Raw genomic sequence first — 23,716 nt, forward strand, 5'->3', positions numbered from 1 at the left:
TAATCAATCTGGGCGGCAGCACCTTTTAGTTATAATAAATTTAAATATTCACTGCAATATGGCGAAATAAAATACTACTCTTCTGAAGTTGCATTTGTGGTATTTATGATCTGGCAATTATCCCACGAAATACAAACTCATGATATCATGACAAAGGGCGGCTTTGGATTCTATTCCTTCAGTGCATCATACAGTTCTTCTTTGGAAGTATAGTGACGATGACTCTTCCCCATTATTTAAGCATTTTTCTCTAATGGTATCGCGTTGCAGTTTGCTACAGAAAATCACAGTATTGTAATATGCAAATAATGTTGATTACAAAAGAGTAATGTCTCGTCTCTAAAGCGAGACGAGAAATGAATTTTCAAAATTCCAAATAAGACGAGAAATTTCTCGAACCTCATGCGAAACACTAGTTTAACTAAGTCTTAGATTTTAAATAAATAGCATTTTAATGTAATATGATTCATAATATAAAAACTATAAATTGATTCGTACAGTGACTGTATGAATACGATGGAGAGGGTTTCACAAATACGAAAGCCATTACGGAATATACTCCTATAATAAATATGGTTTAAAACTTGATATATCACATCCTTCATGTAAGGGCACCGATTTCTCTGTAAATTTGGGGGGGGAGGCTATTCAGATGCAGAAGGTATATATATGAGGATGTTAAGACAAATTCCATTCAAACTATACCAAATATTGTATATTCATAAATACAATACCTGGCCCACATCAGCTTTTGGGGACCGAGGCCCCTGGCTCCCCCAGGATCGCTGCCCTTGCCATCATGGAACTCTCGTGATGAGAAAGAATTCTGATAGCTTCTAGACGAAATTAGTAAAAATCAAGTCATAAATTTTGTATGTATTTACAAAACGGCAGCAGGAAATTTTCGAGACGAAGACTTCCCGTAATCGAGACAAGACTTCTAAAATATTTACGAGACGTGGAGAGGAAATCTCATTTCTTATATCGTCTCGTCTTGTAAGCATCAGTAAATGCAAATGCTTAATCGTACTAAAAAAATAAATAATTAATTAAAAAATAAAGCAAGAAAAGAAAACTTAGAAACAATATTTTTATAACAAGTATTAAAAAGAAGACCATTCTTAATGTGATGAAGTAAAGATACTAACACTGAAATTATTTGTTGCTAGTTCGTAACTTAGAAGAGCGCGAAACGGTGTTAGTTTTACTCTATCTTCAACCTTAGGAAGAGCGCCAGATGCTGATACTCTTAATTCCGTTCTCAACTTAGAAGAGGGCCTGATGGTTTTAGTCTTAATTCCAAAGAGCACCCAACGCTTTTAGTATTAGTTCAATTTTGAACTTAAGCAAGAGTCTCAAATACTTACTTTTGTCTTAATTCTATTCTCATCTTTAGGAAGAATGCCCAATGCTTTTAGTCGTAGTTTCAATTTTCAACTTTACGAATAGTGCCCAATGTTTACGCCCTTAATTCCGTTCTTAACCTTAGGAAGAGGGCTCAGTGCTTTTAGTGTTAGTTCCATTTCCAACCTTAGGAAGAGCTCCCAATGTTGATACCCTTACTTCCGTTCTCAACCTTAGAAGAGAGCTCAGTGCTTTTAGTCTTAGTTCCAAAGATCATGCAATGCTTTTAGTTTGATTTCCATTCTGAACTTAAAGAAGAGTCTCCAGTACTTTCTTTAGTCTTACTTCTATTCTCAATCTTAGGAAGAGTGCCCAATGCTTATAGTCTTAGTTCCATTTTCAACTTTAGGAATAGCACCCAATGCTGATGCCCTTAATTCCGTTCTCAACTTAGAAGAGGGCTCAGTGATTTTAGTGTTAGTTCCATCTCCAACCTTAGGAAGAGCTCCCAATGTTGATACCCTTACTTCCGTTCTCAACCTTAGAAGAGAGCTGAGTGCTTTTAGTCTTAGTTCCAAAGATCATGCAATGCTTTTAGTTTGATTTCCATTCTGAACTTAAAGAAGAGTCTCCAGTACTTTCTTTAGTCTTACTTCTATTCTCAATCTTAGGAAGAGTGCCCAATGCTTATAGTCTTAGTTCCATTTTCAACTTTAGGAATAGCACCCAATGCTGATGCCCTTAATTCCGTTCTCAACTTAGAAGAGGGCTCAGTGATTTTAGTGTTAGTTCCATTTCCAACCTTAGGAAGAGCTCCCAATGTTGATACCCTTACTTCCGTTCTCAACCTTAGAAGAGAGCTCAGTGCTTTTAGTCTTAGTTCCAAAGATCATGCAATGCTTTTAGTTTGATTTCCATTCTGAACTTAAAGAAGAGTCTCCAGTACTTTCTTTAGTCTTACTTCTATTCTCAATCTTAGGAAGAGTGCCCAATGCTTATAGTCTTAGTTCCATTTTCAACTTTAGGAATAGCACCCAATGCTGATGCCCTTAATTCCGTTCTCAACTTAGAAGAGGGCTCAGTGATTTTAGTGTTAGTTCCATCTCCAACCCTAGGAAGAGTTCCCAATGTTGATACCCTTACTTCCGTTCTCAACCTTAGAAGAGAGCTCAGTGCTTTTAGTCTTAGTTCCAAAGATCATGCAATGCTTTTAGTTTGATTTCATTTCTGAACTTAAAGAAGAGTCTCCAGTACTTTCTTTAGTCTTACTTCTATTCTCAATCTTAGGACGAGTGGCCAATGCTTATAGTCTTAGTTCCATTTTCAACTTTAGGAATAGCACCCAATGCTGATGCCCTTAATTCCGTTCTCAACTTAGAAGAGGGCTCAGTGATTTTAGTGTTAGTTCCATTTCCAACCTTAGGAAGAGCTCCCAATGTTGATACCCTTACTTCCGTTCTCAACCTTAGAAGAGAGCTCAGTGCTTTTAGTCTTAGTTCCAAAGATCATGCAATGCTTTTAGTTTGATTTCCATTCTGAACTTAAAGAAGAGTCTCCAGTACTTTCTTTAGTCTTACTTCTATTCTCAATCTTAGGAAGAGTGCCCAATGCTTATAGTCTTAGTTCCATTTTCAACTTTAGGAATAGCACCCAATGCTGATGCCCTTAATTCCGTTCTCAACTTAGAAGAGGGCTCAGTGATTTTAGTGTTAGTTCCATTTCCAACCTTAGGAAGAGCTCCCAATGTTGATACCCTTACTTCCGTTCTCAACCTTAGAAGAGAGCTCAGTGCTTTTAGTCTTAGTTCCAAAGATCATGCAATGCTTTTAGTTTGATTTCCATTCTGAACTTAAAGAAGAGTCTCCAGTACTTTCTTTAGTCTTACTTCTATTCTCAATCTTAGGAAGAGTGCCCAATGCTTATAGTCTTAGTTCCATTTTCAACTTTAGGAATAGCACCCAATGCTGATGCCCTTAATTCCGTTCTCAACTTAGAAGAGGGCTCAGTGATTTTAGTGTTAGTTCCATTTCCAACCTTAGGAAGAGCTCCCAATGTTGATACCCTTACTTCCGTTCTCAACCTTAGAAGAGAGCTCAGTGCTTTTAGTCTTAGTTCCAAAGATCATGCAATGCTTTTAGTTTGATTTCCATTCTGAACTTAAAGAAGAGTCTCCAGTACTTTCTTTAGTCTTACTTCTATTCTCAATCTTAGGACGAGTGGCCAATGCTTATAGTCTTAGTTCCATTTTCAACTTTAGGAATAGCACCCAATGCTGATGCCCTTAATTCCGTTCTCAACTTAGAAGAGGGCTCAGTGATTTTAGTGTTAGTTCCATTTCCAACCTTAGGAAGAGCTCCCAATGTTGATACCCTTACTTCCGTTCTCAACCTTAGAAGAGAGCTCAGTGCTTTTAGTCTTAGTTCCAAAGATCATGCAATGCTTTTAGTTTGATTTCCATTCTGAACTTAAAGAAGAGTCTCCAGTACTTTCTTTAGTCTTACTTCTATTCTCAATCTTAGGAAGAGTGCCCAATGCTTATAGTCTTAGTTCCATTTTCAACTTTAGGAATAGCACCCAATGCTGATGCCCTTAATTCCGTTCTCAACTTAGAAGAGGGCTCAGTGATTTTAGTGTTAGTTCCATTTCCAACCTTAGGAAGAGCTCCCAATGTTGATACCCTTACTTCCTTTCTCAACCTTAGAAGAGAGCTCAGTGCTTTTAGTCTTAGTTCCAAAGATCATGCAATGCTTTTAGTTTGATTTCCATTCTGAACTTAAAGAAGAGTCTCCAGTACTTTCTTTAGTCTTACTTCTATTCTCAATCTTAGGAAGAGTGCCCAATGCTTATAGTCTTAGTTCCATTTTCAACTTTAGGAATAGCACCCAATGCTGATGCCCTTAATTCCGTTCTCAACTTAGAAGAGGGCTCAGTGATTTTAGTGTTAGTTCCATTTCCAACCTTAGGAAGAGCTCCCAATGTTGATACCCTTACTTCCATTCTCAACCTTAGAAGAGAGCTCAGTGCTTTTAGTCTTAGTTCCAAAGATCATGCAATGCTTTTAGTTTGATTTCCATTCTGAACTTAAAGAAGAGTCTCCAGTACTTTCTTTAGTCTTACTTCTATTCTCAATCTTAGGAAGAGTGCCCAATGCTTATAGTCTTAGTTCCATTTTCAACTTTAGGAATAGCACCCAATGCTGATGCCCTTAATTCCGTTCTCAACTTAGAAGAGGGCTCAGTGATTTTAGTGTTAGTTCCATCTCCAACCTTAGGAAGAGCTCCCAATGTTGATACCCTTACTTCCGTTCTCAACCTTAGAAGAGAGCTCAGTGCTTTTAGTCTTAGTTCCAAAGATCATGCAATGCTTTTAGTTTGATTTCCATTCTGAACTTAAAGAAGAGTCTCCAGTACTTTCTTTAGTCCTACTTCTATTCTCAATCTTAGGAAGAGTGCCCAATGCTTTTAGTCTTCGTGCCATTTTGAACCTTAGAAAGAGTTCCCAATACTTTCTTTAGTTGTAGGTCTAGGAGAGGCACGCTGGTTCAGTGGTAGAGCGCTTACTTCTGGTACATGGAATCCCTGGTTCGATTTCAGGCCAAGTAAGTTTTTGGTAGACGACATCGTCTCCGCGGGTTTTCTTTGGGCACTTCTGTTTCCTCTCATATTATCATACAATCAATTTTTCTATCACGATACACTTGCCTCAATCATCGTCTCCCTTAGCCTAACGGGAATAAACGTGGGACGTTAAACTTTTCTAAACACAAAGTCTTAGTTCTATTCTCAACCTTGGGAAGAGTACCCAATGCTGCTAGTCTTAGTTTTATCTCAACGTTAGCAAGAGCGCTCAACTTTCAGAAAATTAATTTTAGACGACATTGTAGGAATAAATTTTAAGAAACTCCAGTCTAGTCAAACCTGTGATATAAGTCAGCGAGTTGAATATTTTAGATATATCTTCTATCAACATTAACTTGTTTTCGACAATATTTCTGAAGATGAAAAACAGTTTGCAATGAAATTGAAAACAAGGGAGGAAGGGATTTATTCTTTGGTTTCTTGAAAGGAAAGTCGAACTATTATATAGTCAAAGGGTATAGATAATCTTGAGCAAAATGAAAACAAACCTCTATTTGTAATAGCTACTATGTATGGTTTAATTGGCGGAACTCTCTAATTTACAGTCGTGTATATTAAATAACGTAATAAATATTTACAGGAAGTTATTCTTCTTGTAAAATATGTAATTTACATTCTACTTCAACTTAATTGAAAAATGAAATGGAAAATAAACAATCCCGTTATAATTAAAACGTATTAGATTTGAAGACTTTATATACGTCAGTCTCGGTTGGAATTTAATAACCTGTAATGAGTTTCCTCAATTAGATAGTAATCGTCCGATTTTTAAAGAGCAATTCCTTGATGTAAGTACTTACTGCATTTATTTAACAGCTAACATGTTATCATTTCACTTATAATTAACGTTAAACAAGTCTGTACATGTATTATCCGCTAATACTTGTTTTCATAAACAGCAATTAATTATTTTGGTGCTTTTTCGCCAAAATTATATTAAGATTAAAAACCCCTGGTTTGATGGCCAATAACTCGGAAGCCACAATCTGGTCTGCACAAAAAAATAGTTCACGTGCATACTAACCAGGTGAAGGTTAATTTCTATGCACAGTTTGATTAAGATCGGTCGAATTACGTGTATCACTATGATGTATATATTTTTGTGATTTATTTTCTTAAAAAAATGAATGTGAGAGAAAATAAGATATTCCAAACAAACTTCATTTGTTTGACCAATGAGAAAAAGAGGAATTTTGCACAAAGTGTTAAATTATATCTGACCATGCATTAAGCTGAGAAACCAGTTTCTGGCCTCTAACCTGTTAAAAGAAAAAAAAATCCTTTAATTTTACCCCTCACTTAATGATATAGTATGAGAAATTTGCAAATCAGGAGTTAGTTCTAGATTCCCAAGTATTAGGTAGGGTCTCCTCGCAATTACTGTGTAATTACATTTAAAATTTGCATTCATATTAGCAAAAATTGTACAGTGATTAGGAAGCAGTATGTTGCGTCTGTTGGAAGTATTATTATCAACTACTTGCTTAAGCAAGGTAATAAGATACTGCAAAACATAAAACTTTATGGCATTTTTTAAGGAAAAAGAAAGAAAAGGATATATAATAAGATTGGTGTGCGCAATTTTATCACACGAAGTTTTCAGTAATCATTATGAAATCCTGAATATTAATATAGTGAATGTAGTGTTTGCATTGTTAGCTTGATATCTCTGGTTTCTAACGTAAGATAAAAATCGTTTCTTCATTGGACTAACAAGTAACACCTTTTAAACGCGCAAAATAAAATCCGAGCAAGTGACAAAATTGCTCCGACAGAATATAGAGAATCTCGCCAATACACTACAATATTATCTGCTAGCTGTTTATATTTAATTAACGGAACCTTGCGGCAAAATTATTTTGTAGTTCATAGCATTGTATAGTTATATAGTATCTATATATAAACTTGAAGGTTTTCGTGTAAACTCATAAACGAGATGATGAAAACAATTTTTATTTCAATTCATTTCTTAATCAATATAAACAAATTTAGTATGCCTTTTACGTTACTAACTATGTCATCTTTTGTATCTCGTAACTCTGTACACCAAAGATTTAATGCCTAAGTCATTGGAATGGCTCCTGAAAGTAAATATAAGTACCTACTGAAAAAGAAACGTATGTATCAAATGTACTCAATTAGAGAGTCCAGGAGAAAACACATGAACATCCAAAATCTTCGAAGTAGAAGAGGAAACAATCTTTAAAGAGGAAAAGTACATAAAAATCCAAAATTTTTGAAGAGAAGAAAACATGCAAATCCAAAATCATTAAAGAGGAGAAAACACATGAACATTCAAAATATTTCAAGAGAGAAAAACAAATGAAAATCTTTGAAGAGGAGAAAGCACATAAAAATCCAGAATCTTTGAAGAGGAAAAAAACACATGCAAGTTCTGAATCTTTAATGAGCAGAGAGAACTGCATAAAAATCCAAACTCCTTGAAGAGGAGAAAACATTGAAAATGCAAAATCTTTGAGAGGACAAAACTCACTGTAGTGTTAAAAAACCTAAGCTAAGGGAAGAATCTAAGAGAAGAAACCTTCATACAGCTTCACGAAGCTTTACAAAATAATTAATGCTACTTTCTTCCCTTAGTTCGTAGGCCCTCAGGAGCCGTCAAAAAAAAATGCATGGAAGAAAGCGGGAAAGGTAGTAGAATGACATGGCTAGTTTGGTTGTACTATTACAGAAAGCTGTAATTAATTATAGTAAAATCAGAAGTATTTTATTTGTTAATAGCGAGGAAGATACAATTGTTGCCCTGCCCTAGATTTTTTGCAATACATGACAAATCATATTATATTATAGCTGAAATGTCGGTTTCTTCGCACGGGCAGAATAGGTTTATAAAAAGTATTTGTTCTCCTTCCGTTTTAGGACGTACATACGGTAGATTAATTTTGATCTAAACAGCTTTGAGAGTGTCACTATTCAGGTCAGCGACCCCAAAAACTATGAATTGGACACTAATATCGGCCGTTTTTGATTATTTTTACAAGCTGCTTCTTTCACTCCCACACGACATCCCCATGCGATGAGAGATGAATTTGAAATTAAGCGGCTTTATGAGTTACAACATTCATCTCAGCAACTTCTAAAACTATGAATTGAAGAATAATATAGGTTGTTTTTGATTATTTCTTCATGTCTCCCTCCTCACGCCTTCTCCTTCCCCTTGCCAAAAATGTGCCGAAAACCTAAGGTAGATCAGTGCTCATTCATAGTTCATCGAAATCAGCGCAGTGGTCGAGGAAATATTAAATGTCAAACATCATCAAATTCATTTTCATTTGTGTAGATTTTCTTGTTCACACGTTATATTATTTCGTATATTTATATTAAGCACAGTAGGCCTAGTAATATAGTACAAAGTATATTTACAGCAGTTAATAAAGTAAAACAATGTTCATAAATAAATGTTTTACATAAAGTATTTGGTGCATGTGTGCATGATGGTGTGTGTGTGTTGTGTTCATTAATGACTGCTGTTTTGTACCGCTTTTTGCACCCCCTTCCAAGAAAATCTGAGGGCGTCTCAGTGTGGAACGCAGAACTTCCTTATTTTGAATCAAATTTGTTGATTACACTGTTCAACAACGAAAATGTAAATTGAACAAAATTAGCTAATTCTTATTGATTTTGTGGTGCTGATCACGAATTTGAAAGCTATTTTCGAATATTAGCTCTACTTTTCGTTTTACAGGCATGCCTAATAATAACGCTTTAAAAATAAATATATTCACTTCGTTTGGGGTAAAATGTTGCACTGATTCGGCAACACTGGAGAAACTATATGAACGCTTGGTTTCATTGTGTTCCTTATCTCAGTAGTGTTCTGCTATTGTTAGAAAAGACAGGTTTAGTGCAGTTATCAGCGTTTTGGGTGTGACGTTTGTGTAGTGCAGGACATAAAAATACAACTACAAGTACGCAAAAATACTGGTGTTTCGAATGTATATTTTTAAATAGTTGTCGGAACTATTTCAAGTGACATTTTGAGGATTTCAATAGACAAAAATGCCGCGAAATTGTGTAAACAGTGCGGATAGCTTCTGCTACGTGTGTGGGGAAGTGACATTTTCCTCACAAAAGCAGACTATAATACCACTAATAAGAAAAGCCTATCAATATTACTTTGGTTGTAAAATTGGAGACCAAGATAAATCTTGGGCACCCCACATTGTGTGTAACACTTGTGCCAGCAATCTAAGAAATTGGATTAATGGGAAGGGGCGCTCAATGTCTTTTGCAGTGCCCATGATTTGGAGGGAGCCAAGCGACCTCATCATAGTGAAATAGATAAAAAAAAAAGTGAAATGTAGGTTTTTACAAGGATTTTGCTTAAATGTTCTATAAATATTAATACATTTGTATATATACAGCTACTGTTGTACAAGGGCGTTTTTTTTTTTTTTTTTTACAACCTGAGCTAAGAAAATTTTTCTATTATCATTTCCTTTCATATTATGCTTAAATGAATGTAAAAATCACAGTTTCAAAGAATTTAATACTTTCAATCAAAATATAATATTTCAATTTTTGCAATCTAACCGCTTCAGCTTTATTCATCACTTTTTTCTTAATTTTCAGTGACAGGAGCTGTAAAACCAGGAAGTTTGGTCGCCATGATGGGAGCCAGGTAAGAATGAATATCTTTGTAGCCACTTTTGATTTCTCTTGTAAATATTTGCTTGGTGCAGTGGAGTTCGGGCAAGGAAAGAAAGACCGCGCCCCAACTATCATTTGCTTTCTACTAGGTAACAGTAATACTATCACGTTTCTTCTACCTCGTCGCTATTTAGCTAGAATGTACGCACTATCACCCTAATCCATAAAACTTAAATAAACAATCTCAGAATCTTTGTATTTACATCAGTTTCTCGTTGTTCTTGATCAGAGTTAAGCTTCCCTACTCAGTACGGACGTTATATGAGACGTGGATCTACATCTTAAAATGAAATTTGTAGCATGCAATACCTCTGGTAAATTTTTAAAATTAGACTGAAGCCAGCACGGGTCTAAATTAGTATATATCATGTGAATTATAATACGAAATTTGAAAAATAACAAAATATTTATTAACAAGTAAAAAATGATTTTTTCTTGTACACATTGAATAACAAGGCAATCTCTGTTCTGTTCTTTAAACAGCAGGTAATACGTAGAAATCGAAGATAAGTAATAGTAATATATAAATCGTATTCTTTGAACTACTCTTTACCATAAATATTCTCTTTAAGGTGGATCACCACCCGGAAGTCAGTACATATTTTAGCTCATTGCCTTAACTATTGCGCAATGAAGCGTTACATATTATAAATATTGTACTATAAGATAGAGTTGTTTCAGCTACAGCACAAGACACTGACTCATTTGGTTGTGTCTCCTGACATCGAAAAATGTAACAAATAAAAGAAAATATGTTGATTCGTTTTACAATGAGCACACAAGATGGCACTTGCTGTAAGATCTTACAAGAAGTGCTCAGTTTTACGAAATGTTTATTTGTATGTGTAAAGTATTTTAAAGAAACGATCTTATTGCGAAATAGATATATTGTTTGACCGTTTTTCGTGTTACATTTCATATTTTATTTAAATATTAATTTACAATTAAGGAAATAGATTTAGAGACGAAACTTACGCAGAACGCCATAATGCGTTGTTGCCAAATTTGTACTTTTACAGTAGTAGTTACAATAAGGAAATTCCTGGATTATAGCGTTGCAGTTCGAGAAGCACAATTGCGCTAAGGGTCGAAAACTAATTTCTCTAGTAAGTATCTAAGCAGAATTCCATGATTACTTCCTTTATTATCTGGCATCAGTAAACACTCGACACTATCTGGCAACGCCACACTATTTAAGCAGCGTTTAGCATAGCACTGGGAACACCTAGTGATCCACATTAATACCCAATATTATAAAACAACGCTTGAATAAGAAAAGTGAGCACAAGATGATACCTGAGCTAAGGCCTCGTGGCGAAGTAACAAAATATTTTGAAGGTTAATATAACTAAATATAAAAGTAAATGAGGCCTTTTTATGCCAGAATGGTACCATGAAACTTCCTTTCCCATTTACATAAATATTAGAAAGAAGATATATTTCTTCAATGTATCTTTTAGACCCTAACCAGACTAGGTAAATTACATGTCCCTAAGTCTTACCTGCTAAATCCAAAGTGATTGGAAATCGGTACGGCACAGTTAAGTTCCGGCACTAGTACCGCAATTGCCCACCTGGTGGCAGCACACTTCAGACACAGGATAGTACGCAACAGATTACAGATTATCTCTCTCTGCAGAGTTTTTTTTTTTTTTTTTTTTTACAGGTATCATCGTGCTCTTAGTACAAATATTTTCTCTTATATAGAAATAAATACAAATACATTTGTTGGGGCTATTACGTTACAAATTCGAACCATTGCAATGTGTTCAAATAATAATAATAATAATAATAATAATAATAATAATAATAATAATAATAACATTGAACTTTAATGAGTAGAAAAGCAAATTCATACAGTTTTATTTCACTTCTGGCTAGATTGGATTGGACTGAATTTAGAGTTTACCGCCCCGTTAGTGAGACGTGGACCTAGAGCTCTCGCCGGGAAACAAACCCATATCTATCCATCCAAAGGAGCATACGCTATTAACATATCCACTAGAGAGCTCACTTTTGGCTCGAGCATAGGCCAAAGAGAATCAGTTGATTTCCCAATCAAATGATGGGTTATTTCATTTAATAAGGTAGATGCAGGTAAATACGCCATGTTAACGGTGTTCGATCTTTTATGGCCTTAATTTTCATGAAACACAAATAACAAGATATGCATGTTGCAGAGTAGCCTTTTCCACTTGTAGAAAAAAAATGTGGCAGTGATGCCACTCACATCTATACCCAAGGTAAAAGAAAAAAGTGTTACAAAGTGGCGTATTTACCGACAAGTGCAGGTAATTACGCCAAGTCTAGGATACTACTAGAAACCTGTAATAAATCTTGCAACTGCTTACATAGTCTGTATTAGACGAACTCAAAGATTAGTACACAACATGGCTGAAGCAGGAAATAGAATAACCAAAGTGGAAGACGAATATCTTGTATTCATTTAATGTAATTTAGAAAGCTAATAAGTGTCACAAATTCACGGGGAGCAATTTTCCTCTCTGAAACCCCAAATGACGTCACTGCTTTTATTAATCATCTGTTTTTCTTTAAATCAAAAGGTACAATAGTGCGATGTTGAAGACTTATTTCTGGATCAAAAATCCAATATATTTCAATCAAAATATTTCTTGTACGCCTTATATCTGGAGAACTACATGCAGTGTAGCTAAACCCAAACTATATCAGTTAACTCAGTATCATGTGCTTATTCCGTAGAAAATACGAAAACATGATTTAGGGGCCATACAAAAATTTTGCTGCCCCTAATAGAAAAACTAATTACTAGTTAAGATCGCAATCTTTTGATGAATTTTTTTGGCATCATTCCTAAAATTCTTGTTAAATATTTTATCTCCTTTCACAACGTAAAACGTTCTGCTATCACTAGAGTTACAAAATCTTAGTTTTACTGTTTAATATATGTTAAATGATTTATCAAATGGAAAGAGTCTCGTATATTCATTCAAGGAATCTTCAGATACACCCTACGAGGCCAAGTTACAACGAACTCTTCAATAACCAACAACAACACTAAGAGGAAGAATGGAAAAAGAAGTCGGTAAAGGTTTTTATTTAAGTTACTCTCCCGGCATTTACCTGTTGGAACTGCGAGGAAACTCTTGGTAAAAACCTCACTTAACATGATGCTACTAGATTCGAACACGAAGCTTCCCGCATGCGAAGCAAAAATGATAACCACTAATCTACTCCTGCTCAATTTTTATTAAGCTTTGTATAACGTAATTTTAGTTTCCGTTCATTTATTTAATTATTCAAGAAAAATACGTTTAAAAATTGATTTGTTTTTAATGGTTTCTTCAATATTTCCAGCCAATTAGTGACTCTAACTTTCTTTATTGGGCCTTATTCCGTACCAGTCTTCACAAAACTTTCGGAGTGTGATGAAAATCAAACTATATTAACTGCTATGCCTATTATCGTAAACTGAAACTCAGATTTGGCGTTGTATTGACGTAAACTGTTACGGAATAAGGTCCATTACGTTTACTGCTTTCATATCATTTGTTTCCAACATCAATTATTCACAAATTATTTCTGTACGTAGACTAAACCACAAACAGAATTAAACTTGGTCTCTCGTATATAAATAGAGAAGGGCTAACCAGTTGACTGTTGTGAAGTTCTTATCTGGAATATCTTAATAGGGTTATGTACTTTTTTTCCTTTTCAGTGGCGCAGGCAAGACTACCTTGATGCGAACTTTAGCTCACAGAAATCCACGTAAGAATTACAATATTAATTTTTTTAAATCTTATTTTACATTTACTTTAATTAATTTTATATGAGAGGAATTCTTTCTTGAGCAAGTATACTGGTATGAGAAATAGCGGCCGAGGAAGAAATTCTCTCTTCCAAGTTGCGAACATGTGACCTCTGACCGATTGTCTAAATGCTAATTCCTGAGTGACCGAGTTCCATTGTATTGATATGGCACATCATTAAAACTTCCTTTCATTTTAAATCTGTGCCCCTGAAGTGTGATTTTATTCATGGACTTTTTTTTAGTTCATTTCTCAAGGCTTTGGTTAATAAAAGCATGCTCACTATTCTGTGTTTCACCCTAGGAACATTCAAAACGGAAGAACGTCAAACCAGTGTAGCCAGTAGCAAAAATTGCACTTTTCTGTCAGAAAAGATGAATACCCCTTTATGCATGTGCATATAGTCTTGTGCAACAAGGCTATGGTTGCCTCTCTTCACAGAACGAGTGGGAAGTGAATGATACAAGTCACTTTATGTAATTATTTATAACAGTATCTTTACTTAAATAACTTAATAGTGTGTGTAATCCAATTTTATGTATGGCAAAACGGCAAAGCTGAATGAAATGATTTTCTGTTTATATTAGACCCCAATCCCAATTGAGATGTTATCATATCACTTTCGTTATATTAGTATACTAAGAACGAGTATGAAGGAGTCCAAATTTTTGCCAAAAATTGAGTATCTCACTAGCTGCTCAAGTTACAAAGCTGAAATTCGGCCTACTAATAGTTACACTTCCGAAGCTGTTCAAGTCTAAACTTAGCCTTCATCGACATGAAGGGGGGGGGGGGTGATGAAAATTAAAATGTTCAAATTCGCTAAGATGAGTGTAGAACTCATAGTTTTCGGGGTCACTCAGATGAATAGAGACAATCACCAATCTGTTCAAATAGTGTTGATCACGAGGCGATAAATAAGGTTTTGTCGCCTCGTCTTGATTATCGAAGGATTACTCCTCGTCTCATCTCAAAGTTTACTCGGATTGTTTTGTAAATTTATGTACAGAATTTATGCCCTGTTTTTTTTTCCTTTAATTTCATCTACAATTTATCAGATTTCCTCATCACGAGAGGTTTACGAAAGGTGTAGTATAACAAAAAATTAAATTATTTTTATTTTTGGACCAGTAGTTTGACTGAGGATTTGGGGCTATGCACTAACCCCCTCCCGCAGTGGAATGTGGGAGGTTAAAGCTTCAAATGTGAAAGCCTAACCCTTACAAGGTTCTATTGCTCCACTGAAATTCAGTTAATTTTCTCTGAATTATTAAAAAAAATAGAAAATATATTTCAAGGAATAAAAAAATTCTCACGGACATTAAACGGCGTGACAAACATCATGGCAAATGAAGGTTGCACTCCAAGTTCCCTTTAAATGCTGCTAGCAAATGAGAGGCCAGTGGTATTGCCACGTTTATTTTGTATACATCCATGTCTATCCTCTGTCACCTGGTGGCGCTGTAGTTCGTCTGCTTAGCCATAGCCACACCCCTTAGCACCCGGCAACGTCGCGTCAGAGCTTGCGTTTTATTCGTTTAGCTGAAATGCCAAGATGTTTGTCACAGGCTTTAATTCTATGACCGATAAGAGTGAAATTATATCTGAAAAATAACGTTACCCACATAATATTGTTATAGAAATTCGCTTCGGTTGCTAATCATACTAGAGGCAAACAAGTTTGAGAAGGAAGTTTATATTCCTTTGTTATCTCATTGGTCGAAGATAGCACTAATTAGGCAACTGGTCGGAAATCACAGGTCATTTCTTCAACTAATTTGGAAGAAATTGGGCAAAACGTTTGTTCAAGAAACCTTCACGGTATATATCTAATGCAAACAAGCAAATACTAACCAACTTAAAAATGATTCGAATTCACTACTACGACCTGACATTACCCGTACTGGCCACTATCTGTTCAGACCAGGTTAATACCTTGGGCCTTATGCAGAGTCGTTGTGAAGCGTTATTAGTGCCATACTAAAGAGTTCGACTAACAAATGTTTCCTGCAGTAGTTAGGCCTTTAATATAACGCTAATCATACGTTAAAACGACTGCATAAGGCCCCTTTTCTTTTGTGCCGAGTTTGCTTATAGGAGAATTTAAAGTATACCTAGGGAACAGCCTTCCAAAGACATTGCTGTCGAAAAGCTAGAGAAAACTGTGCATTACAGTGACCTAGCTAGTTATGAATATGGAAAGGTATATTCTAAAATTCTTTGGTAGTCAATCATCAAGTATAAAGATATTTCTTCCCTAACATTACAATTTCTATAGTAGTGAAGGAGCTGAAACAAAGAGGCACATGCGGTTGCCACTGGGCAGAAGAAACCTTAGTTCATTCTAGGCCGTAGTATTGGTTTGATAGATATAAACATCATGGCAATTGAAGGTGGCGCTCCAAGTTCCCTTTAAATGCTGCTAGCAAATGAGAGGCCAGTGGTATTGCCACGTTTATTTTGTATACATCCATGTCTATCCTCTGTCACCTGGTGGCGCTGTAGTTCGTCTGCTTAGCCATAGCCACACCCCTTAGCACCCGGCAACGTCGCGTCAGAGCTTGCGTTTTATTCGTTTAGCTGAAATGCCAAGATGTTTGTCACAGGCTTTAATTCTATGACCGATAAGAGTGAAATTATATCTGAAAAATAACGTTACCCACATAATCCTCTTAAATGACCCCATAGCAATGTCGCGTTTTCGAAATTAAACAATAATCATATCAATATTATGTAATCTTGAGTTAAAGTATTCAATTCCTTAAATTTCAAAGACATGACAATTATACGAAGTGTAACGAAACCATGGATACCTGCAACTCTGACAAAAGCTCAAGGAAAATTATGTATTTCATAGTATTTTTTTCTCAATTCAAAAGTTGAGTTCAGTTGATTTTGAGTTTAACGTCCCTTTCAACAGCGAGGCTACATGAAACGGGACCTATTGATTAACGTGGAATCCGAATCACATGAGCTCCTACCGAGAATCGAACCCAGATCTCCAAAGATGCGTGGGGTAGGAGGGTACAATTTTGAACACTTTAGAAACTTTTTTATTTTTGGACAAACTAAACAGTAGAACAAGACAATTTTTGGCAAATATAAACTTTATAATCTATGTGTTGCGTTACAGAAATATTAAGAAAAACAAACTGTTACAATGTCCATAAACATAATTTTTTTGCTAGTACAGAAACGTTCAGATTTGTACAACATCAGGTACAATTCCGAACACTGGTACGTACAATTTCGATCACTTACATTTTCCACAAATAAATTGTTTCTTACCTTGTGCACTTACACACACTTCATGATACCACACTTGGCAAGACTGGCATCGTATACAGTCGCCTTTCACGAGGGACTCTTCACTGTAATAGCTCAACTGGCAAAAGCCACATATGTCCTCATTTGTTGGAGTTAATGCCCTACTTCTTTGCGGCTGTCTTGTAATTTGAAGCTTGTTTCCTGGAGTAGGCCGGTTAACAACACAGGATTTCTTAACCTGTACTTCAACAATGTGAGCATTGCTTGTAAGATGGAGCGAGGTTAGGAGTTTTCTTTTACGTGTAGAAGGTTTCTTCTCAGGGGTTTTGAGGATGTTACGAACCAAAGCATTTTCCGGAGAATCGGAGGGGGTTTGGTGTAGGTAAGAGAATGGTAGGTTTGTCTTCGTCTTGTGGCATAGGAGAACCTGAGGTATTTGGTGTAGGTGAGATAATGGTGGGCCTATCTTGATCTTGTGACGTAGGTGAATCGTCAATTTTCGATGTTCCTGGTGCACAAATGTCATTAGTTTCAGTGTTTTTCCTAGACTGATTATTTTCTTCCGAAGACGATACGAACAGGAGGGAAGGAGCAAATTTGGACTTTGGAACAATATCGTCCGAAAAGGGCCTTTTACACGCAAAACCTTTTATGGCCGAGCCAACAGAAGCTGCCTTGTTCCAAGCCTCGCAAAAGAGATTAAATCTGAGCTTCGACAGAGCCTCGTTGGGATGGCGATGTTGCCAGTTTGTTGCTTTCCTGTGGTAGTGTGTCTTCAGAGACTTGAACAAAGTTCTATCTAAAGCTTGAAGAACGTGCCTACTGTGAGGTGGTAAACCCACGAGCTCGATCTCATTCTCCTGGCAGAATTTCAAGGCATTGAAATTGGTGTGGCTTCCATGATTGTCCAGTATAAACAAAACTTTACCAGGAGTTTTGTATGTACATAAATGTTCCAACCACCTAAGGAAAAGCCTTTCGTTGATGTAACCAGACTCGCTCAACTCCACAACTGGGCAAGGTGGCAAACCGTCATTGAATACTGGGCGCATTCTGACACCTTTGAAAATGATCATCGGTGGAATGTAGGAGGCAGAAGCATTGCAGCAAGCAATGACCGTCACGTTTTCCCCTTTTTCAACGTTGGTTAGTGACACGATCTCACGCTTTCCTTTTTGACTTACTATTTTCATGGGTCTGTTATTCAAGGGAATCCCTGTCTCATCCATGTTGTATATACATTGAGGCTTATCAAACAAATTAAAGTCATTCATTACACCTTTCAGAATTCTAAAGTAGTTCCTCACTTCTTCTTCATTCATACCTGCAGCTCTAGCTCTCGATAGTCCTTCTGGTTTCCTCAAACTTATGTTTGGGTGCCTTTTCATAAAAGCTTTGAACAAGTCATCACCAGCTATCTTCACATTTGGATTCCATGGGTGCCAAACTCCACAGGCCTCAGCCACATCAGAAGCAGCACTTTTTACTTGCAAGGGTGTGAGTCCTAATCCTCTGTTCTCGAAATACACTAACGTATTCACAAAAGCCTTCTCTGTTTCTTCCGATAGTACTGTGGGATGTCCAATTTTGCCTGTCACCCGTGGAGTAAGTCCAATCTGCCTTTCCTTTTCCTTGCCTACACGGTCATGAAGGGTGCCTAGTGGAACGTGATACAATGCCGATGCTCCTCTTAACGATAAATCACCCGATAAAACGCTCTTCACTGCTGTTGCCATATTAGAAGGATCCCACAAAAGACGCTTCTTCTTTGCAGTTTTCCGTCGTGGCATCTGTAATGACAAAACACGAAAGGCACACTGAGAATGGTAGCACAACTGGCTGATATGTACCTTCAACCTAGTGTTCAGAATTGTCGCTTATTGGTGTTCGAAATTGTACCTTTCGCTATAATTTATCTGCGACTAAACAGTTACAAATGCTGCTCATAGATGGCATCTGGTTTACCATGCTTGTTTCTATCATGGACCGTGCAACGTGCTACAGTAAACTAACAACCAACATTTCGCAATTTAAAGCAACAATACAACGTCAAACAATGAGCTATTTTATAGTACGACATTTTCTATGGTTGATATACATACCTTTGCTTGAAGAATAATTTCTGTACGGCCTCAGCAAACACCTAAACACACGACTCTATCAGACACATACAAGCACAGGAGTCACTGTCAACGCCATATTCTTCGCTCAGTGTTGGAAACTGTTGTATTTCGAAAAATGGTGCAAAAGCTTACTGTGTTCAGAATTGTACTTGTTCGAAATTGATCCCCTACCCTACGCTAACTACTTAGTCACAACTTAAAAGTTGTACCTCGAAACATGTCAAATAATCAGGCGATTATTGTAGTATAGGAAGAGAATGATGTTAGTACTTGTGATGTAGAACGAAAAAACTCATTCCCACTCCTAAAAATTGTAGCGATAAGGGAACTTCGTCTATGATTCACAACCAGATGCAAACATTTATATGATTAAAAATGGATTTGGAATCACATTTTTTATTTCGGAACTTGAAAAATAAAGGCATTTTTATTTTTATCCATAGATGTGCACAAGGGCACCGATTTCTCTGTAAATTTGCGAGGTGGCCCATTCAGATGCAGAAAGTATATATATGAGGATTTTAAGACAAATTACATTCAAATTATGTCAAATATTGTATATTCATAAATACAATAGGGGGCCCACATGAGCTTTGAGGGGACCCGTCCCCCGGTCCTCCCAGGATCGGCGCCCTTGGATGTGCATGTAGTAGGCAAGAGGCTGTTAAATTTTGGCGACAAGTAGTTAGGTCTCAGTTCACTGATGAGTGTGTGTATATAATCTTAATTTGGTTATTATAGCAGATATGTTGTACTGTTTGAGAACACAAGTATTTAATTGGAAATTATGAAAATAACTTTTAAGTCCCTGCACATAATTTGCTTCTAGCGATTGTTGAGGTGTAGTATTTAATCAGCAAAACATTGTATATTTAAATTTTATAGAATAATAAGATCGAAAAATAAATTTTATTTGAATTGCGTACTTCGGAAGATTAATATGTACTTGGACAAGTATAATATGTAAGGTAGAGTTGTCATTTGTTCCGGAAAATCCGAGTGCATCACAGAATCGAAATCTGCGCCCCGGGTGTCCAGAAAATGTTTATCGGGACGCTTAAATGTCCCGAATTTCAGCGAAGAAGAAGAAGAAAGGGAATATTATAGTTTGCTTTCTCCGGAAGATTAGTTATATAATTATTCTCTGAGTATGCCAATTCAAAAGTTGAAAAAAAAGTTGAATATATAAAATATGGAGTTATTGAGTAGTTTAGTTTCTTAAAAATAACGGAAATATAAAGTAAAAATTCAACGAAAGAAATTCTTTGAAGATAACAAACGCCATCACAAAATATTGCCAATGAATTAATCGTTCTAGAAAAAAGGATATGACACAGACAGACAAAATGTGTGAAACGAAACAGCATACTTTGAATAAGCTAAAACAGACTCTGAAAGCCACGAAACCCTGAGAAAAAAAAATTACTTACCAAGCGGGACGGGGGGGGGGGGGGGTAAATCATCTGTCTACGTTTACAAGAGGGGAACGTCTACTAAAATTACTAAAACATGTGATTACGTAATAGTTGAACAACTCTATAATGAAGGATATAACACTTGTTTTCATTTTAAGCATTTCTAAGATTCTCATAATTTAGTAGCGTCCCGGATTTTCACTTTTGAAATATGGCAATCCTAATGTAAAGCTGCAGAGTAGGGCGGATGGAAAGAATTTACCACTATTGAACAACGAAGATAAAGTGATTTCATGGTTTTTGAAGTACGGAAACTCAATCTTTAAAATTTGGACATTAAGACAATACCTAGGTAGTGTTTCTGATTATTTAAAAAAAAAAAAAATGCGCGAACTGAAGATGAAGTATGGGAATTTCTTCCAATAGCTTTTCCTTTATTAACATTCGAATACACAACTTTTTCGCACTATTAAAATTCGATAACTTTTTTCGACCCATCCTAACAGAGAACTGTAGTGAAGATCTACCCTTGTATTCATACGACAAAATTGAGAATAGTATATGTTGCTTCTATCTTATAACGAAGAATAATGATACTCCATGTTAAAATGTGGACAGATTTTTGTTTCTTTAGGTTTTAAGTTACTTGTGCCCTTAAACTGACTAGCCTAAACAGGGTAGGCAGTGGATTCGAGCCCTATTTCGTGTTCTTTGTCCAAATGGCTAATTCCTTTACACATTATTTGCTCGTCGTCCAAGATTCAATCCCCGGTAAACACAAACCCCAGTAAATGATTTCGATTCTACTTTGAGCAATAGGTCCTGTTTTATAAATCCTTGGTATTGAAAAGGGATTTTTAATTTTAATCAACAAATCAATCAGATAATTTGTTTCATTTTCATGACTTACATATTTCTTAACTTCCCTTGTAGCTTGCAGAGCGAAATCTTGGAGTGAGAAACTCAATAAAATAAGCAATATAGTTATTGGAAAATCAGGTTATTTTACGTCCTGACAACACTGATATAAGATGAGAAGTCTGGGTACCCTATTTCAATTCCACATGGGTGAAGTTGAGAATACAGAAAGGATAAAAGTAATATTTTGAAAAAGTAGTTATCTCATGCATTAATTAGGTATACTTATTTAGTTTATTATTAATTACTTTGGAATTTAAGTATATTTTTTTAGTTAGTCGCAGGAGGCTTAGCAGTGGCGGATCTAGGCCAGGGCCGGGGGCCTAGGCCCCCCAGTTTTTCAGTGACAAAATAATTTAAGCTATTACTTATATATTTTTCAAAGTTTATATGTATCTATCATAGTCTGGGTACTGGCTGTCCCCCCCCCCCCAGTTTTTACCTTTTAGATCCACCACTGAGACTTAGGGCCTAATATATAAATCTCTAAGATTAGTTATCTTTTAAATTAAATAAATCATTTCAGGAGACGTTGTGGTTGATGGCGACATCCGAGTGAACGGGATTCCAGTTGGAGACTTCATGAATACAATCAGTGGATATGTGTATCAAGAAGATCTGTTCATTAGCACGATGACCGTCAGAGAACATCTTAACTTTATGGTAAGTATTTCTTAAGTTTGTTGTAACTGTTAGAACATCTTGTCTTAAGGTTATCATCTTTCCAAAGCAAAATGTAGGAGTACTTCACACATCTAATGGGCAAGGAGGGCGGGTACTACCGGTTCTTTTCCCGTAATAATGTAATACAAGTTTATCTATTGAAGAACGAATCATATTTATTTCATTGATGAAAAGAAAGTGAGGCAATATGAATCATATACAGGGTGTTTCAAAACAACACCGACGTTTGGGAGGTGATTCCTGACACCAAGATAAGACAAAAAGTATAGACCGACCTGGGTGCACAAATGCTTCCTTTCGGAGTTAAAGGCTGTTAAAAAGATGAAAAATTGAACTTTAAAGGTTCATAGCTCCAAAACTGTGGGACCTACCGAAGTCGAATCAAGACTTCACTTAGGAACTAATGTGTGCACTATCCAAAAAATACATGTCTCAGAATTCTAAGGTACTCACATAGTAATTTTTGCAGAGGGACTTTGCCTACAGCATAACTTGAAGTACTCACCAACTATCTTTTTAAAATTGTTGCGGAAGTACCTCAGGATTCTGAAGCACGGATATTTGACATGTTAGTTTCTAAGTGAAATCTTGACCCCACTGCAGTAGGTATCATAGTTTTGGAGCTATGAACCTTTAAAGTTCAATTTTTCATATTTTCGGCAGCTTATAACCCCGAAAGGAAGCATTTGTGCACCCAGGTTGGTCAATACTTTTTGTCTTATCTCGGTATCAGGAATCACATCCCAAAGGTTGTCGGTGTTGTTTTGAAACACCATGTAGACTATATCCTATACGTGGATTGTCAAAACAGTATTAAACCTTTCGAGGTCAATATTCAGAATACCTAACACTATGAAGCCACATATGCACCATTTTGGTCGAGGACCTTCTGCTATTTTTCTGGCAACATCATTACTTCGTCGCTGTAGAACTTCTCTGCTTCTGAACAAAAATTGTGACACTTTTTTCCCAGGCCTCTTTTAAAACTAATTTAACACCACTCTTAGAGTTCTGCAGAGACCGAAACAAATGATACTGTGAGGTACCAAATTCATTCTATACGGTGGATACATTAAAACTTCCAGTCTAGTACTCTAAAATTCTGACAAGTCGTTAAAAATGCATGCGGTTTGGCGTTATTAGCGTTGTATGCTACATCCTTTCTGCTGACCGCTTGTTTTGAATTACTAGTTGCGTTAGGGCTAATTGTGGACAGTGCAGCTCCGAGTCTATTGTGCTACCCGATGGTAGTAGCTCGCGATGCACGATACTCTTCCAATCCCACTAAACGTGCAGCATTGCCATCCTGGGCGAGTTTTGCTATAAACAGTGGAGCTTGTCATTATGATCTTCTTCTCATATTGCTGTGGTAGATTATCTGCGTTTCATTACTAGTGATCAACTACTTCAAAAATACTTTCAGCTGGTTATATTTCAATACAGATTTGCGAGTAAAAATTCGACCGAGTATTTTCTTTTTTCAGTCAGGTTATATGGTACCCAAATTTATGGTACTTCCTTTTGTAAACAGCTTTCTCCAAATTCTTTAACACTTGTTGGTTATGGATGTTTAGGTCGCTGACAATAAGACGAGTACTTTCATATAGATTTTGTTTCATTTTTGACACTTTTTCTAGGATTGGTCACCTACTGTGAGAAGTTTCTTCGACATCAACATTTCCAGAACGAAAGCAAACGAACGTTTACACTGTTACCTTTGATAACGTGTTTTGCCGATAAACAAACAGCATAATAAATGTTTTCATTAGTTTGGGAACTATTTGTGCCTTTATTGAAGTAAAATTGTAAAACGTAGCAGATTTTTATGGAAAGTTTATTCAACTCCACGACGCAATATTTTCCGTTTG

General features: G+C 36.2%; 1 protein-coding gene across 1 annotated transcript in view; it reads left to right on the forward strand.

Moving 5' to 3' along the window:
- Positions 1-23,716, forward strand: part of LOC145672061 (protein scarlet-like) — a 314,540-nt gene that overhangs the window by 233,283 nt on the left and 57,541 nt on the right. Inside the window, exons 4-6 of the mRNA XM_081741293.1 lie at positions 9,576-9,624; positions 13,351-13,400; positions 21,691-21,827. Coding sequence (XP_081597419.1) covers positions 9,576-9,624; positions 13,351-13,400; positions 21,691-21,827 — 236 coding nt within the window. The remainder of the gene's footprint in view (positions 1-9,575; positions 9,625-13,350; positions 13,401-21,690; positions 21,828-23,716) is intronic.

This window comes from Thermobia domestica, chromosome 15 (assembly GCF_964235325.1).
Source record: "Thermobia domestica chromosome 15, izTheDome1.hap1.1, whole genome shotgun sequence".
NCBI lineage: Eukaryota > Metazoa > Arthropoda > Insecta > Zygentoma > Lepismatidae > Thermobia > Thermobia domestica.